We start from the raw sequence: 13,071 nt of genomic DNA, 5'->3' as shown, positions 1-13,071 counted from the left end.
AATTTTGAAGTAGAAAGACTGAATTAGCATTTTCTTGTAATCTAGTACCCCATGTAAAGGCATCTGGGGGCTCTTACATAATCTATTAACATCCATAATGCATTCTATACTATAATAGCCTACTATTTTTAAAACTACAAATATACCATTGTCAATCAATTTTGTAATTATAAATTTATTAAAGTGAAAATGTTAAGCTAAAATAGTTTTGCAAGTATAGCACACTGCTATCTAGCACAGTTCACTAACCATTTGTTTTTAAAATAAAATTGAGATATACAGTATTTGCCTGTTTACAAATCACTTTGTGATGTTTCACAAAATGTTCAATTCTCATTTGTTAACATTACACAACTAAGTTAACATGAACTAAAAAAAAAATATGCGAAAACATTGATTAATCTTGTTTAATATCATTTAATATAACATTTACTAATGCATTACAAGTAAATTTTATTTATTGGACCTGAGCTGACATGAACTAGTTGTAGGCTATTTTTAATAACGTTAACAAAGATGTTTGTAATTATAAATTTATTAAAGTGAAAATGTTAAGCTAAAATAGTTTTGCAAGTATAGCACACTGCTATCTAGCACAGTTCACTAACCATTTGTTTTTAAAATAAAATTGAGATATACAGTATTTGCCTGTTTACAAATCACTTTGTGATGTTTCACAAAATGTTCAATTCTCATTTGTTAACATTACACAACTAAGTTAACATGAACTAAAAAAAAAATATGCGAAAACATTGATTAATCTTGTTTAATATCATTTAATATAACATTTACTAATGCATTACAAGTAAATTTTATTTATTGGACCTGAGCTGACATGAACTAGTTGTAGGCTATTTTTAATAACGTTAACAAAGATGAATAATAATAGGCTAAATACTGTAACAAATGTATTGCTCATTGTTTGTTTGTGTTAATGTATTAACTGATGTTAACTGGTGAGACCTTATAGTAAAGTGTCACCACTATTATAAATATTGTTTTTCAATATACATCTGGTAATGTCGATTTGCTTAATGGCGGATTGGCTATGTTTATGAGGGCAAAGAAGAGGGAGGAGTCTTATTATTGTTTAGGTAAGTTAGGGTATTTCCAAAGGGATTGTTTTCCGCCAGACCGATGCCACAGTCTGTATAACCTCCCTAGATCAAATCCACCTAGTAACAGTTTGTAGCAATTTTACTATTGGCTGCCTGTCATTTTGAAGGCTGGGCTTGTGTAGTGCATTTAAGGTTACTGGTCGTTTACTTTCGATATTAACCGCTTTGGACCTGATAGCCGAAGCATACTCTTTTTGGTGCTCGCAACTAAATCAACAAAAATGAGAGCAATCATCACTTTCGCCCTGTTCTGTGTGCTGTACGTCACTGTACAAGCTAAAACATGTAAGTAGTTCATATTGAATATGTAGGCCTAAATACTATATCGTGTTGTTTGTTTATTGTGTTGTGTTACTCTGTTGGTTGTTTCTGATATGCAAGAGACATTTCCCAAAGGAATTATCTAAGTACATACATACTATGTATGTATCTATCTCTCTATATAATAGTCAAAGGATTTAATCAATATTTTGAAGTGATGTTTCCAAGCATTAATTTGACATAGTTTAAAAACAGTGCATCATGTCACTTAAGGTGGTTTAATTTGTATTTAGGTCTTATTGTATCGAAAAGCCACAGTTTAAAGACATTAATAGCCTTTATTTTATGGGCCTTCAACTACAGTGACTAACATTGAGAAATATAGTAAATAATTTGTATGTTACCTACTGCTAAACAGTTATTTAAATTTTTTATTGATTGCATTACCTGTTTACTGCATGCAAGTGAGGAGAAGAGAAAAGGAGAGTCGTTTTGTTTGAGAAAATTCATGAAATAGAAAATATTTCCCTCACAGTTTCCTTTGTCTAGAGTCAAAAATGTTGAAATCAATTTTTATTTGGTGATTTATGTTTATCATATTTAAATGTGTTACAATAATATTTATTTCCATGTTATCTTTGTAAACTAATATTTTAAATTCTAATTTCAGCCAGTCCCAAGGTTCAGGTGTACAGCCATTTTCCTGGAGAGTATGGAAAGGAGAACACCCTAATCTGCCATGTGAGTGGCTTCCACCCTCCTGATATCACCATTGAACTGCTGAAGAATGGCGAAGTTCTCCCTAATACTCAGCAAACTGACCTGGCCTTCGAAAAGGGCTGGCAGTTTCACCTTACCAAGAGCGTCACCTTCAAACCAGAGAGAGGAGAAGAATACACCTGCAAAGTTCGACACATGAGCAAGACAAATTCCTATTCTTGGGGTGAGTGTAATGTGTATGTTTCTAGAAGATACCTTGTGGTTTGACATTGCATGTTTATTGAACATCTCATGTTTTTTTTCTGCAGAGTCCAACATGTAAAGTTAAAACAGTCAAAGCCGGACAAAGGACAGTAAGTATTACCTTGTTTATTATTAATGGAAAAATATAGCCAAATACCAAAAAAGTGTTTTTCTACCATTAAAATGTGGCATTTCGGAATTGTAAAAATGAATAAAGAGGTGTTTTTTTTCTTTTTTTCTTAGGTTAACTTCTCATGTTTTGGACTTTTTCCATCATCTGCAGAAACCATAATATCCTGCTGTTCCAATTTTACAAACCCGCTGTTTCTCGAGATGCACTATTCACACAAATGACTTTGTAACTTCCGCGATTCATTGATTTTAGCTTTTCCTTGAGTTGACATTCTTTTTCTCCATGAGAGTAAGCATAATTTAACCAAAGTTGCTTCATGTTTTGGATAATTTTCCGGGTTCTTTTCACTGTTTCATTCCTTTGCATGTGTAAATTCTGTGTAGTACAAGCGGTAGCAGTTAGGTGATTGTATATGTAAAATAATTGGCAATGTTTATGCCTAATTTTGGGCTTTATTTTGTAATTAAATACAAATAACACAATCAATTCTCTCTTTAAAACAGTTGCAAACCAGGTATTTAATGAATATGAATGATTCAATTTGACATATTGTTTCAGAGAAAATGTCATTCTAAGTGGGGAAAATACAATTTTGAAAACCTATTGAAACAGTTGTGTTTATTGCTTCAAATAGTCTGTACTAATACCTGTACTTTGAAGTTAAATCAACATTACAGCGAGTTTCAGTTACTTGCCTATCCTAAAACATAAATGTCTGCCTAGCAACTGAGCAACCCAAGCCGGTGATTGGATTAAAAAACAGTGGACATGTAATCGTTTGCTTTCTAGGAGGCTTTTAAAAAAGTAAAATCCTCAAAGTTTTTCTATATTTTATCATAATTTGTTTTATAGCCTGAAGTGAGTTTGGGAGAAACTACAAGCAGTTTGTATCGCTCGCTATTACCGAGTCTGCCGCGCGCTGAGATAAAGTCACATGACTTCCTGAAAAACCTGTGACTGTGACGAGCCTCTGTCCTCAAGCGCATGAGCACAACTGACATCAAGTGGTCATTAATAATTTGATTATGCTATCATGAAGCTGAAATGCGGTGAATCATACTGCTGAAAATCACCAGCTTTTGTAATTTTAGAGACATTTTGTAAATAAAGATGTATGTGTTTTAATATCTAGCCTAAGTGATTGGCCTTTATTAATGCACAGTTGTAGATTGTCTGAATGCACAGTATGAAAACTTAAAATGTATCTGTTTAGAAAAACGGGCAATCATCTAGCCCTAGGCAGAGTTTGTCAAGCTAAAACATTAATTACTTTTCTGTGTCACCGTCTTAAAAAAGGAGGCCTATGATAGATTTGACAGTTTTAACAATTTCTGTTTGATTTATGTTTTGATAAGCTAGACTACTAGGCTACTTATTTTTCACCAATTCTTTGAATTTAAGTCTTTTAAGATTCTCCTGTCTCTCTATTGTAGAGCTGTAAATGAACTTTATCTCTGATTATAGTAAGAAGGATTCAGACCTTCAAAACATCTTTTAACAGTTTATCTACAGAGAAAGTATCAATAATCAACTGTATCAATTTTGGTACAACCTTATCATTGTATCAAAAGAATCTTCACATATTAATTGCTTTTTTTTTTTAGATTTTATGTTTACCTGTATGTATAGGCTACTTATTTTATTATTGTCTTTATTTTACTGTCAGTTATATATAAATTTATATCTAATACAGATGTATAATAAAATAGTTACTAAAATAAGTAATAAAATAGCAAATTATGCAAGGATGTAATAATCATCATCATCATCATCATTATTATTATTATTATATAAGTATATAATGTATTAATTATTTGCCTGTATAATGTATGAGTTAATTGCTGGATTTTTGAGTGTTTTGTTTTGTTTTATGGGTTGTCACCTTTCTCATACGTGCAAATATTCAGTTGAGAGTATAAGTCAAATTATTTAGAGGAAGTAGGTGGGGTTTGGGAATTTCCGTGTTGTAGCAAGAGTTGTCAACACAAGAGAGCACTGTAGAGTCACCAGTCCGAAAGGAATGAAACGCCTCAATCTAGTCAAACTTCACACACCTGTATCGTCAAGACTAGCGAATCATGTCAGGTAAAATAGACACGTCGACGTTCCTCTTCGACGTCCCGCCGGTGCTGATGGGGTCTTTCTGTAGACTGATGGACAGCGCGGTCGACGGTCTGGGATGGAGAGCTTTAGGTAAAAAAACAAAACGCACTTTACCATCATAACTTTGTACGACCGTTACCTGTCAGTATGAGGTTTCAGCTATGACCATCTATGCTGGATTTTTGAGTGTTTTGTTTTGTTTTATGGGTTGTCACCTTTCTCATACGTGCAAATATTCAGTTGAGAGTATAAGTCAAATTATTTAGAGGAAGTAGGTGGGGTTTGGGAATTTCCGTGTTGTAGCAAGAGTTGTCAACACAAGAGAGCACTGTAGAGTCACCAGTCCGAAAGGAATGAAACGCCTCAATCTAGTCAAACTTCACACACCTGTATCGTCAAGACTAGCGAATCATGTCAGGTAAAATAGACACGTCGACGTTCCTCTTCGACGTCCCGCCGGTGCTGATGGGGTCTTTCTGTAGACTGATGGACAGCGCGGTCGACGGTCTGGGATGGAGAGCTTTAGGTAAAAAAAACAAAACGCACTTTACCATCATAACTTTGTACGACCGTTACCTGTAAGTATGAGGTTCAGCTATGACCATCTTATCAATTACTCTCTGTATTTCTTGTATGTGGAAATGTGTCAATGTTAAATAGCCCATTGAAAATGCTGTTCAAGCCTTTTTGAACGCTGTAAATTATAATTGGTCGAAACGTAATTAGTTGGTCCTGCCAGTGCAAGATGGTCATTAGTTGGTCCAGACTAGTCATTATCTAGTCCAAGATGGTCTACCACCAACAAACCAGGTTCTAGTTGGTTGAGTCCACCAAAGGTTGGTTTTCAAACTAATGATCAGCTTGGACCAGCTAGAAACCCAGGCAGCTTAAGCCAGATGTTTTCAACAGATTTTTTTTTTAATGTATTTATTTTTTCCAAAACTGTTCTTCATCACCGTTTGATTCCTCACAGCTACTCACATCCTTCCCAGTCAGCTGGAAGTGAGATGCGTTGAAATGTACGTGGCTGCTGGGAAAAGTCCGACCCAAGAGCTCATGTGGTTGTGGGCCCAGCAGAACAAAACCGTAGGGGATCTGCTGAAGGTTCTGGATAAGATGGGTCATGCTCGAGCCAGGAGTCTTTTCCAATCACAAGGTAACGTCTTCATCTTAAGACTCTAATTCTGGTTGTTGTGTTTCCCTTTGCGAAAATGTACAGTACCATGCTAACTGTTGGCTATGCCAAAATAGCTACTCTAGTTATTGTAGACAGTAATTTACTAAATAAAAATAATTTTGAAAGGCAAAAAGAGTCTGAAAAGTATCATTTACAGTCTAATTTATTGTTGTATTAGTAGTGGCAAGTAACTACACTATAAAAAAAAATTGTTTAAACTTAAAATAATTTGTTACCCTGCTGACTAAAATTTAAGTCAACTAAAATATCCAAGTTGTCACTTACTTAACATTAAGTAACGTAAAATTTCAAGTTAACACAATTTAACAAGATTGTTCTCGTGAGTGCGGATCATAATTTCCTATACTAAGTAACTCAACAGATTGACGCACCAAAATAAAAAGATCAAGTAACGCAAGAGCGCAGTGCAAACGACGTTGTTAAGTTAACACAATTTAAAATTTTTAGTCAGTGAGGTAACAAATTATTTTAAGTTGAAACAATTTTTTTTACAGTGTAATATATAGGTGGAAACTATTGTAGGGGTTGTTTACATTTTACTGCCTCATTTTAACTTCCTCTTTTAAGTCATAGAAGCTACAGTATCTATACCATATAGCATTATTATAAAGTATATTTTAATTTAAAGAGGAAACTGACAAACCTAAATATGACATGAACTGTAGTGAAGCAAAACAAAACATGTGATTTAAATAACCACAGCTGTGCATGTAAACCGCAGTGCAGTTCTAACAATCGTATCACCCGCAAAACCACAATTCATCGGCACACAACTGAAACTGCTAGTGATACTGCTATGAAACCACTGTATAACGAACCTTAACCAAACATATTTAATTATTTTCTAGACTCCTGCATGCTGAAGTCATCCTCGCCCACTCTCTTTGCCACGGTAATGTCTTTTTTGATTCTGTTATCAACCTACAGATTTTTAAAGCAGATGCTGGTCAGATGCTTGACTTTATTCTGGTTTAGGCGTGTTAGAATACAAAAAAATGTGCAGTCGCTAAATGAGCAGTTTTGGTTTTACTTATTTAGTTACATTATGTTTAGATATTATGTTTTCACATTCACCCTGTATTTTGTATTTTTAATTTTTTAATCAGCATCTGCCAAACACTGAGGAATCCTGTCAAATCTCACCTCTTAATCCAGAGTCTGTTTCTGTTAAAGGTAATTTGTACAAGTGCATTTAAAATTGTTTTTCACTGTGTTTGTGTCAGTTAGCATTATTGTACATGTAGCTGTGTTCAGTACTAACTGTAGCTGTCTTAAAGGGGTCATATGATGCGATTTCAATTTTTCCTTTCTCTTTGGAGTGTTACAAGCTCTTGGTGCATAAAGAAGATCTGTAAAGTTGCAAACACTAAAGTCTCAAAACCAAAGAGATATTCTTTATAAAAGTTAAGAGTTAACCACACCCTCCTAAAACGGCTCGTTCTAACACGCCCCCACATACCTACGTCACGATCTGGGAAAATTTGCATAACGCCGCCCAAATGTTCACGCAAACAAAGGCGGCGTAACTTTTATTCTCGCTGTAGTATTGTTGACGCTGCAGCCATGTCCTGAAGACGCTGTGTGCTTCGTTGTGAAAGCGAAACTACATCAACTTTCACCATGGACAAAGCGGAGTCCAGCCCGCCTCAGCTCACTCTATACAGGCCTCAGCGCACGCTAAGCCGGGGCTTCCCCTCACGCTAGGCCGCTGTGTTTTTCGTTGCCACTGATGATTCAAACGCGAGTTTTGGGCAGTAGAGTAGCACTTGTTGTTTGTCATTTCTCCAATCACAAATGCAGACAGAGTTTTATGTTTACGCGGCGCGATGCAACGCAACGCGTAAAAAGACAGTATAAGTCATTATAATCAGTAATTATGTCCCCACTGGATGCAACAAATGCCTCGTTTGTAATGGGTTTTAATGTTTATGTCTCGTCGCTCCGGCCGGACACGGCATCAACAGTATGGTGAGGGGCGTAACATTATCGTCTCATGCTTGAGGTATTCGGCCAATCACAACGCATTGGATAGCTGGCCAATCAGAGCACACCTCGCTTTTCAGACCGATTAGTTTTGTAAAAATCGACGCGTTTCAAAAAGGCGGGGCATAGAGGAGAAATAATAATGTACAGTATGTGGAAAATAATGCGTTTTTTAACTTTAAACCGCATAAACACATTTCATTACACCAAATACACAAAATCATGTTCTTTTTAGCAGCATCATATGACCCCTTTAATAGATATTAGGTGGAAATTTCCATTTCTACTTTGAGTGGTTTCATAAGGATATGAGAATTAAACCTTATTTGTCCATCTCAGGTGAAAAACAGAAGTATTTCATCACATATAATGACGTCATAGAGGGAACGAGACATTTCCACCAGGACTTAAAAATCGGAGCAAGTGCATTCGCCGAGGTCTACTGCGGAAAATGGGGAAACGGGTCTTTTGCTGTGAAAGTTTTTAAACAGGTCATAGTCTATTAATATCTCAAAACGTTACGCAAGTCATCTTTTTACAAATTGTGCGCAGAGCAAGTACTGACCTAGTGTTAATTTTCACATCTTTTTATTTATTTATTTATTTTTTACATTAATCGGCCATTCGAATTTACCATTATAATTGTTTTTTTCTATTATTATTATTATTATTATTATTATTATTATTATTATTACATTAATCTGCCATTCTATTATTGTGTTTTTTTCTGGCAATTGTTCTATTATATATTAATAATAAAACAATATAATAAAAAATAAAAGACCATTATAAAATTGTTTATTATTATTATTGTTATTATTACATTCATCTTCCATTCTATTATTGTATGTTCTTTTCTGGCAATTGTTCTATATTAATAATAAAATAATATAATAAAAAATACAAGAACATACTACTACTACTAATAATAATGTACTAATTATTTAATTAATTGCTGGACATTATTTTACTATAGAAAATGGGGAAACGGATCTTTTGCTGTGAAAGTTTTTGTACAGGTCCTAACTAATTAATATCTGATTTCACATACATATATCATGCTGTTTTGAAAAACACTGATCGCATTTTGTATTATTTTAACAGGGAAACAAAGCTAATTGGAAGGCATTGTGGGAAAAATTCACCAAAGAAATTGAAGTTCTACAACTGTAGGTTCAGTAAATGGTTGCTTGATAATATTCCAATGACTTTTCAAATGGTGTTTATCATTTTTCCATGAATCTCATTTTTGCCTGCTTAGCTACCAGCATCCTAATATCTTGGAGTTATGGGGCAGCTTTTCAGAAGCAGATCGCTTCTGTTTAGTTTATCCGTACCTTCATAACGGATCACTGTTCCACAGGCTTCATGAGGTAAATCATCTGCCAGCAAACTGTAACATGTTTCATCATAGCAGTCTAAAGTTGAAGTTTTTTTATACTCTTGTCACAGGAAGTTCAGAGGCCTCGATCATGGCAGGAAAGGCTGAACATCATCAAAGGCACCGCAAAGGCAGTCAACCATCTACACACTGCACAACCGTGCATGGTTATTTGTGGAAACATTACGAGGTGCCAGTGTGAAGCCATATCTACAGCTTCTAGATGCCCAGTGAAGATGATGCATTGAAATGAGCTTGCTTTGTGTTGTGTTGTTCACAGTTCAAACATACTCTTGGATGAGCACCTGCAGCCCAAATTATCAGATTTTGGATTAGCTTGTCTCAGACCTCACTCTGTCGACCAGAGCTGCACTATAGTCATGGATACAGCTTCTCATAGCAACCTTTGCTATCTCCCAGAGGAGTACATCCGTGATGGCAAGCTGTCAGTCAAACTTGACGTGTACAGCCTTGGCATGGTGAGTGCAGCATCCTGTTTAAAAAATGATATCCGGAGCCAGGTACAATTTGTACAAATAAAGATTTATGTCTGCATTTTAATGCTAATGATTCAGCTGCAGAATACTGGCTATTAAAATTTATTTCTCATTTACTATTGGCCTGTCATATATATATATATATATTATACATACAAGAAACTTGAGACAGATTGACAGATCATGTGACACTGAAGACTGAAGTAATGATCACAGAAATAAGTGATATTTTAAAATATATTAAAATGAAAATTATTATTACTACTACTTGTTTTAAATTGTAATATTATTTAATTATAAATAGTATCATTACTATTTTCATTACATTTTATTTGTATAATTTCATTATTTAATGACTTTTTTTTTTTACATTTTGAGTTTTTTTTTTTTTAATCCGTTGATATAATTCATACTTTACATAAGGGATAGTTCACCCAAAAATGAAAATTCTGTTATTAATTACTCACTCTCATGTTGTTCAAACCCGTAAGACCTTTGTTCATCTTCAGAACAAAAATTAAGATATTTCTGATAAAACCAGAGAGCTTTCTGACCCTGCATAGACAACAACGCAACTACCACGTTCAAGGCTCAGAAAGGTAGTAAAGACATCATTTTATTTCTCATTTACTATTGGCCTGTGATAACTGGCCCAACATAATTCAGCTTTTTTTTTTTTTTCCTTACATTTCTTAAAAATTTTATTTTTATGCTTGTAGGTTATATTAGAGACATGTACTGGACAGAAGGTGAAACAAGAGTCAAGAAAAAGCCTGTTTTTGGTAAGAAGTAAGAATCTACTTGAGGAATAAAAAATGTTACTTGCCAAAACAATATAGACATATCACTTTAAAAGGGATAGTTCACCCAAAAATGAAAATTCTGTTATTAATTACTCACTCTCATGTTGTTCAAACCCGTAAGACCTTTGTTCATCTTCAGAACAAAAATTAAGATATTTCTGATAAAACCAGAGAGCTTTCTGACCCTGCATAGACAACAACGCAACTACCACGTTCAAGGCTCAGAAAGGTAGTAAAGACATCATTAAAATAATCGTGGTACTGTCGTGGACACGTGTTCATTGGCACAGAAGAGAAGAAATTGTTGAATAAAGTCATTATTTTTGTTTTCTTTGTGCGCAAAAAGTATTCTCGTAACAAACAGTGATGTCACATGGATTATTTTAACAATGTCTTTACTACCTTTCTGGGTCTTAAATGTGGTAGTTGCATTGCTGTCTATGCAGGGTCAGAAAGCTCTCAGATTTCATCAAAAATATCTTAATTTGTGTTCCAAAGATGAATGAAGGTCTTACGGGTTTGGAACAACATGAGGATTAGTAATTAATGACAGAATTTTCAGTTTTGGGTGAACTATCCCTTGAATATAATTGAACTTCGCCTTTCACTATCTAATGCCATTGCATTTCTTTAGAGAGATGTACTGCATTCAGAGTTTGAGGAAAAAGGCTCGGTGGATGCCTGTCTGCGGTTTTTAGATCCCAAAGTTGAGCACTGGCCTGCTGCTGTGGCACTTTGTCTGCTCCGAATCGGATTAGAGTGCACAGGCAGCAAAATGCGAGTCAGGCCGAGCATGGAAATGGTTTGTAAATATTCTCATTTATGCAAACATGTACACATATAAACTTATATAAACTTTATTTTATTCCTCTTCAGGTGCTTCAGAGACTAAACCAACTTCTTCCCATGCCTGCACTGCCTGAGGACCAGCCGCACACTCTAGATGATACAGTCCCTCTTCAGCAGCCATACAATGGCCACAGTCTGCGTCTAAGTTTCCCCATTGAAGTTGATGAAATGTACAGCCCACTGGAGGAACCGCAACCTCACAGAGTTCCCAATCTGGCAGAACCCTGCGAGTGCAGCCAGTCTGAGGTCACTTTCTTGAGTGTTGGAGATCCCAACTGGTCGCATTCCCTCAGGGAATGTCTTCAGGAAAATGACAGAGTGGTTTCAGCATCACAAAGTTTGCAGTCAGACTCTGCAGCTCGTCTGGACTTATATGGGAGCTGGCCTGTGGAGTGCAGCTGTAGCACTGGAACCGAAGCGCAGGGGTGTGAGGACTGCTGTGCGAATGGCTTCAGTCAGTCTGTTTTATATGTAACTCTAGGCAAGTAGAGGCAAGGGAGCATTCACAGAGAAATCTGTCTAGAAAGTGTCAAACTTCTTTGTCAGTACAAACTAAATTATGTTCAAGCAGGTTCAGAATTAATATCCAATATTTTTCTTTTTTAGATGATGATGCCCAGCCCTCTCAGAATGGCATCTCAAATCCAGCAAAAGAGAAAATAAGGAATAAAATTCATCTGTACAACCAGGGGTTAATAAAAACTGAAGAACTTCTTTCGCTAAAGTCAGAGTGATTCAGCAATAGGTTGGATATCTCCACAAAAAAATAAACTCTGGGATTTTTATCAGCAGTGGGGAGTGTTGGAGCTCATTTTGTTTGAACGTTTGTTTGTTTGTGCTGCTTTTAAAAATATTTGAAGATATTTTAACTGTATTTCTATATTTATCTGCTTATAAATATACATAACTTATTCCCAAACTGAGTTTTTAACATTAAAAAGAAGATAAAAAGTGGATGTGAAGATGCTACCAAAAGGATTAAAAATATTAACCACAATATATTTTACGCAGACCTGCAACTACTGTCACTTTGGAGGGTGGAGATAATAGTTTATTTTAGCCTGTTACTTCTTTGTAATTCGTTAAAGCAATTATTTCAAAGAGTACGATCTGTCAGAAACACTTCCCGGTGTTCCCACTTCCTTATAGTGCCTACAAATCTCCATGCTTCAGTGAAGCTCTCTAAGTTTGTTTTTGACGACTGGATTAATTGAGGAAACACAAGGGGCTTTTGATCTAATCTATGTACGTACAAATGTTTAAAATAATGTACAATGTTCAAACCATAAGTAAAGAAACAAATTAAACTTTACGGAGACTTTTATTTTGGGAATATGATGCAGAATGATCTGAAGCCGCGGTCACACTAGACTTCGAGCATGCGAAATTCGTTCGGACGGTGCTGCGAAATATCCTCACTAGTTATAATTATTTTCTATTTAAGTGATTACAATCAGTCACACGTATAGTTAATCAAGTACACACAGAATGTCGCTGCGAACGCGAAGTACCTTGCTTGAACAAACCATAACTGGTTACATTCTATCAAACGATGTGGATGATACGGAGCCCCTAAAGCAGGGGTGCCCAAACTCGGTCCTGCGCAAAAGTTTTGCGAGGGAACGCAAAAGGGAACGCAAAAGTTTTGCGAGGGAACGCAAAAGGGAACGCAAAAGTTTTGCGAGGGAACGCAAAGTTTCTCGAGAGAACGCAAAAAAAAAAATCCTCCCACCCCGAATTTTTTTCCCACCACCATGTCCCTTTGGGTGCTCCGTAGGATGA

General features: G+C 35.6%; 2 protein-coding genes across 3 annotated transcripts; both read left to right on the top strand.

Moving 5' to 3' along the window:
- The first annotated feature begins 1,261 nt into the window (after window positions 1-1,261).
- On the top strand, window positions 1,262-3,078 carry LOC107725654 (beta-2-microglobulin-like). Its single transcript, XM_016535000.1, has 4 exons — window positions 1,262-1,403; window positions 2,050-2,322; window positions 2,408-2,452; window positions 2,586-3,078. Exons 1-3 carry the CDS (start codon window positions 1,340-1,342, stop codon window positions 2,419-2,421), a joined length of 351 nt encoding a protein of 116 aa, XP_016390486.1. The 5' UTR covers window positions 1,262-1,339; the 3' UTR covers window positions 2,422-2,452; window positions 2,586-3,078.
- Window positions 3,079-4,451: 1,373 nt separating this feature from the next.
- Window positions 4,452-12,173, top strand: LOC107725673 (interleukin-1 receptor-associated kinase 3-like). Of its 2 annotated transcripts, none has more exons than XM_016535033.1 (13): window positions 4,452-4,668; window positions 5,552-5,734; window positions 6,625-6,668; window positions 6,883-6,949; window positions 8,099-8,250; window positions 8,864-8,928; window positions 9,021-9,132; window positions 9,212-9,330; window positions 9,421-9,619; window positions 10,357-10,419; window positions 11,075-11,242; window positions 11,317-11,770; window positions 11,896-12,173. In XM_016535033.1, exons 1-13 carry the CDS (start codon window positions 4,554-4,556, stop codon window positions 12,021-12,023), a joined length of 1,869 nt encoding a protein of 622 aa, XP_016390519.1. In that variant the 5' UTR covers window positions 4,452-4,553; the 3' UTR covers window positions 12,024-12,173. The 2 variants fall into 2 exon arrangements, with proteins under 2 accessions (XP_016390519.1, XP_016390517.1); XM_016535031.1 differs by lacking the exon at window positions 4,452-4,668 and adding an exon at window positions 4,888-5,104.
- Window positions 12,174-13,071: the final 898 nt, after the last annotated feature.

This window comes from Sinocyclocheilus rhinocerous, unplaced genomic scaffold (assembly GCF_001515625.1).
Source record: "Sinocyclocheilus rhinocerous isolate Xijiao unplaced genomic scaffold, SAMN03320098_v1.1 scaffold153, whole genome shotgun sequence".
Classification (NCBI taxonomy): domain Eukaryota; kingdom Metazoa; phylum Chordata; class Actinopteri; order Cypriniformes; family Cyprinidae; genus Sinocyclocheilus; species Sinocyclocheilus rhinocerous.
Note: the sequence above shows the minus strand (reverse complement) of the source record. Positions and strands in the feature narration are given on the sequence as shown.

Bases quoted from the DNA above. Each gene is read 5' to 3' on its own strand.
- LOC107725654 (XM_016535000.1), top strand. From the start codon at position 1,340: ATGAGAGCAATCATCACTTTCGCCCTGTTCTGTGTGCTGTACGTCACT. The intron at 1,404-2,049 runs GTAAGTAGTTCA...TTCTAATTTCAG, and splicing joins CACTGTACAAGCTAAAACAT to CCAGTCCCAAGGTTCAGGTG.
- LOC107725673 (XM_016535033.1), top strand. From the start codon at position 4,554: ATGTCAGGTAAAATAGACACGTCGACGTTCCTCTTCGACGTCCCGCCG. The intron at 9,620-10,356 runs GTGAGTGCAGCA...TTATGCTTGTAG, and splicing joins ACGTGTACAGCCTTGGCATG to GTTATATTAGAGACATGTAC. The intron at 11,771-11,895 runs GCAAGTAGAGGC...TTTCTTTTTTAG, and splicing joins TGTTTTATATGTAACTCTAG to ATGATGATGCCCAGCCCTCT.